This window comes from Camelina sativa, chromosome 13 (assembly GCF_000633955.1).
Source record: "Camelina sativa cultivar DH55 chromosome 13, Cs, whole genome shotgun sequence".
Classification (NCBI taxonomy): domain Eukaryota; kingdom Viridiplantae; phylum Streptophyta; class Magnoliopsida; order Brassicales; family Brassicaceae; genus Camelina; species Camelina sativa.
The window spans coordinates 2,159,364-2,163,458 of NC_025697.1; the positions used below are offsets into that span (position 1 = coordinate 2,159,364).

Sequence of the window (4,095 nt, forward strand, 5' to 3'; positions counted from 1 at the left end):
TAATGTGTTATTTTTATTCCTCTCTATTTTAGTGGATGCAACTATTTTTTTAATTATCTCTTTTTTGTTAATCTATAACAAAAATGAATGGGATGCATATACATTTGTTTAACAATTTCAATCGTTAACTGGTAAAATTTGGGAATAATTTTATTTTTATCTCAAACTATTCCCCTCACACAATGCCACCATTAATTAGAACCATAATCTAATAATATGTATTGTATGTATGTTCGACATTGTAAGTGTTGCTACTGTATCATATTACCCGATTTAAACATAGAAGTGTGCGTAAGTAAAAATTGTTAAACATTGAAACTCGCGGTTTGTGTCCGGTTGATTCGATTCGATCATTTCCTCTAAAAATATGTTCTAAACCTAATTTTATGTATTTTATGCTTATTTAAAAAAAAAACTCTGCTAAAAGCAATGAATGAAGAAATATAAATCATGGTTTATAAAATATATAAATCATATGACAAACATAAACAATATTAGAAATTGATCAAAATATATTTCGAAGTTAAGAATTGTCAATTTTATGTACCTGTCTCTAATATCCATGTACTTGTCAATACGGTATATTTCTTCGATTTCTACTAATTCGTGTGATTAGATCGGTTCTAGACTTCTAGTTATTGAATCAAACACATAAGATTAACGAATAACTCTCGTTTATTGCCTTAGAAACTTCTCAAAACTAAAAGCACTCTCAATCTCTCTAATCTCACAAGTGTTGTTACAACCCAACAACTCCTTATATATATAGAGACCCTTTAATATTCCTTATTTAAAATAACAATGTGAGATAAGGATAACTTCTAACTCAAGCTATTTCAAGCTTATCTTCAACACTAGTATCGTTGAATCGCTCTTCTCGCTCTGTGGGCAGTCTATTTTGTTTTCGACTAAAGAAGTTAGGGCTATACGTTTGATTTCATAAGTAGTGTCTCTCTAGTCGACGACAAATCCATAGAATGTACCGAACATTGATTTTCGCCAAAACTAGAGTTTTGGATCTCTATGAGACTATGTATGCGAGAGTTGGCATGTATAACATCATAAGAGAATATTTTTGTTATCTCACATGTTAAGGACTAATAACAACGCAACATGCTGCAATGAACTAGGCAGACAAGTTAAAAAAAATCATCTTGGCACATTCTTTATGTTCCTTTTGTTTTGGTCGAGATTAGAAAGCATTATGTTGTTTGTGGCTGAGCCGACTTCCCTCTTTTGTTATGGTAGCCAAACCAACACCTTTAAATTAAACCTTATTACTGATGAAAGAAAGGGAACTGTTTTTCTTAGGCAGTTACAGTTCAAATTTCAAAACTTAGTGGCATGGAAATAACAAGTTGGTGCTCGAAACTATAGTTACAAGATAAATCACCTTGGCCTTTATTGCTAGCCATTAGTACTGTACAGAGCGAACTGCAGTTATGAAGGAACTTATCTTAGACTTATCCTTCTGGATACCGTCTGTACCGCAGATACCGCTGCTAACATCAATTCCATCAGGTTGAAGGATAGAAAGAGCTGCTGAAACGTTTGTTGGATTGATTCCCCCAGCTAAGAGCCACCCATTTCTGCTTCTGATGGAGGGTAACTTGAACTGAGCCCAGTTAAATCCTTTACCACTGCAGCAAATTGTCGTAATAAATATGGCCGTATACAAAAGAAAGATGTTGTTATTAAGTCACTCGTGCTTTAGCTGATCTAGTGAAGGAGGCAGGTACCCTCTAAGCATAACCTTTGGAACCACCTAACCAACCTAACACGACACTATGGTCATCAGGTTAACAAATTTTGGTATATCGATGTTGGACCTGAGTATCAGTATCTTACAGAAAATGCCTGAACCTATCACACTCTTGATAATTCAATCACTTGTGAAAGACAAACGGTTTCATGTACTCGATTGTTCATCTAAGGAGTAAATTACAATGAGACAATGCAGAGAAACTGAAAAAGTTGTTTTAGGCACGTACCTCCCACCCGTTGCACTATCCACAAGAATCCAGTCAGCGAGATGACAATCCTCTTCAGGAACTTCGTTCAATAGCTTTCCATCCTCATTTGCATTAAGGACATATATGACTCTCCTTTTACGTACTAATCCCGAGAATGCAGCACGCGAACCATTACCATGAAGCTGGAAGAAACCATAACTATCAAGAGTTAAGAAAGTTGAGAAAACCATCTTGTTGAGGGCAAAAACCGAAAATGAAAAGAATGTAGACAACCTGAACAAGCTCAAGGTCTGAGGCATCAGCTGCTCTAAGTATCGTGTTCTCATCATCATCAACAAAAACACCAACAGGTTTGGCCCCACCATCCCTGGCCACTTTTGAGATATCCTTTGCAACAGAAAGAGTAATGGATCGTTTTGAATTCGGCCAAATAATCATCCCGATGAAATCAGCACCAGCCTCAACTGCCATAGCAGCATCTCTGGCTGATGTGATACCGCACATCTTAACCAAAGGTCCATCCTTTCCTCTACCATCATCTCTAGGAGCTACATCCTCTGTCTTGGAAGAAACACTGCAGCTGAACTTCCTATTCTGAGCATACCCGACTCTCGAAAAAGACACAATTTGATTGCTTAACCCTGAGCACATATAGTAGGAAACAAGACATCGATGGTAAGCTTCAGTAATTTACCGGAAAAACAAGAAAAGACACACACAAGGTCTAGTGAAAATTGAAAAAGTAACCGGATTTGTAGGTTCTGGAGAAATTGAGAACTCTAGGATGGACGCGAGGATCTGTTAATGTTCCTGAGGAAAATAATAAAGCTTGTCTCATCAACAGCTCTAAGAACAAAGCTTAACTTTTTTTTTTTTTTTTTTCAAACGAACAAAGCTTAACTATGTAACAGAATAACATAAAGCTCTGATTTTACAACAGAATTATAGAATCAAGAACCCTCTAAGTAAACGAAGATGGCAAGTAATAAAAATATAATAGAAAATGGATCATCACTAAATCAGGTTGATAGCAGTTAGATTAATATCACTAGTAGAAAACAGAATTAAGCTCTTTGAGTAAATACATCGAACAAGTTATCTGCATTTTTCCTCCAACGAGCTCATCACCAGAAAAAAAGAATACCTATTGACATCTTAGTTCCACTGTAGCGAAATCTTAGAAGGTATGGGATTTTTCTCCCGTCGATGAATGAAATGAGAAGAGGAGGTTCAACGGAGACGGCGGTCGTAGCTGAAGAAGACCAGAGAGAATGGCGGAAAAAAAAAAAAAAAACGGAATCTACCAAACTTTTTTTTTGTTAGGTGTAACTAAACCGAACTATTGGATTTCCGGTCTGGTTTTTTTGTGAAACCGAATAAACCAGTTTGCTTCGCGGGTTCACTCGATTAACGGGTCGAACCAATCGTACCTTGGATCACTTAATTTTTATTTTATTTGCGTTTAATCAATAATTTCAACTTAGAATAATTGGTGAAATAAATCATATTTAAGTTTGATATAATAATTTTTAATATTTGTAAGTCTTACTTAGATCACAAAAGTGTATGTATGTATCAATCAAACGTTGAAAATTCATGATGTTTTTTTTTTCTTAATCATTTATTCAAGTTTACTATACATTAATTGACACAAGTTGGCTAAAAAGAAGAAACAATACTATGATGTTTGGTTTTATCATATTCAAATTCTCACGAATCTTCTATGTATTAATTGACAGTTGGTTAGAAAGACACTATCTTGGTGTCTGAATTTATATCCGAGTCTCATAAACTTCTAACAACAACGACTAATATATATATATATATATTGGAAAAACCGTAGATACCAAAATTTATAAATTTTTATCATCTCGAACATAGATGATAAATTTTATTTCAAATGAGGCCAAGAAATGATCAGTTAAGAGTAGATATCCAGATTATAAAAGTTATTTGTTAGATAATCCAATTCTTGGATTAAGTTATGCGAAGAAAAATGGTGAATGCTAATTAACTACTGTTTTATTTAACCAGCGAATTTTGCAAGTTGGGAAAAGTACAAAAATAATATCTCAAGCAAGCGAAGTGTGAACGCGTTGTTATTCCAACCAAAGGCCACGTG

General features: G+C 34.7%; 1 protein-coding gene across 2 annotated transcripts; it reads right to left on the reverse strand.

Moving 5' to 3' along the window:
* On the reverse strand, window positions 1,259-3,280 carry LOC104734564 (N-(5'-phosphoribosyl)anthranilate isomerase 1, chloroplastic). Of its 2 annotated transcripts, XM_010454162.2 has the most exons (5): window positions 3,118-3,280; window positions 2,721-2,783; window positions 2,247-2,614; window positions 1,992-2,155; window positions 1,259-1,640 (listed from the first exon to the last, which is right to left on the reverse strand). In XM_010454162.2, the coding sequence occupies exons 1-5, from the start codon at window positions 3,125-3,127 to the stop codon at window positions 1,415-1,417; spliced, it is 831 nt and encodes a 276-aa protein (XP_010452464.1). In that variant the 5' UTR covers window positions 3,128-3,280; the 3' UTR covers window positions 1,259-1,414. The 2 variants fall into 2 exon arrangements, with proteins under 2 accessions (XP_010452464.1, XP_010452465.1); XM_010454163.2 differs by lacking the exon at window positions 2,721-2,783.

What these genes read in the sequence shown, in the direction of transcription:
- LOC104734564 (XM_010454162.2), bottom strand. An exon ending in CTCCAGAACCTACAAATCCG is followed by an intron (nt 2,615 to 2,720) that starts GTTACTTTTTCA and finishes ATATGTGCTCAG; the next exon opens with GGTTAAGCAATCAAATTGTG. An exon ending in CAGACCTTGAGCTTGTTCAG is followed by an intron (nt 2,156 to 2,246) that starts GTTGTCTACATT and finishes GGTTTCTTCCAG; the next exon opens with CTTCATGGTAATGGTTCGCG.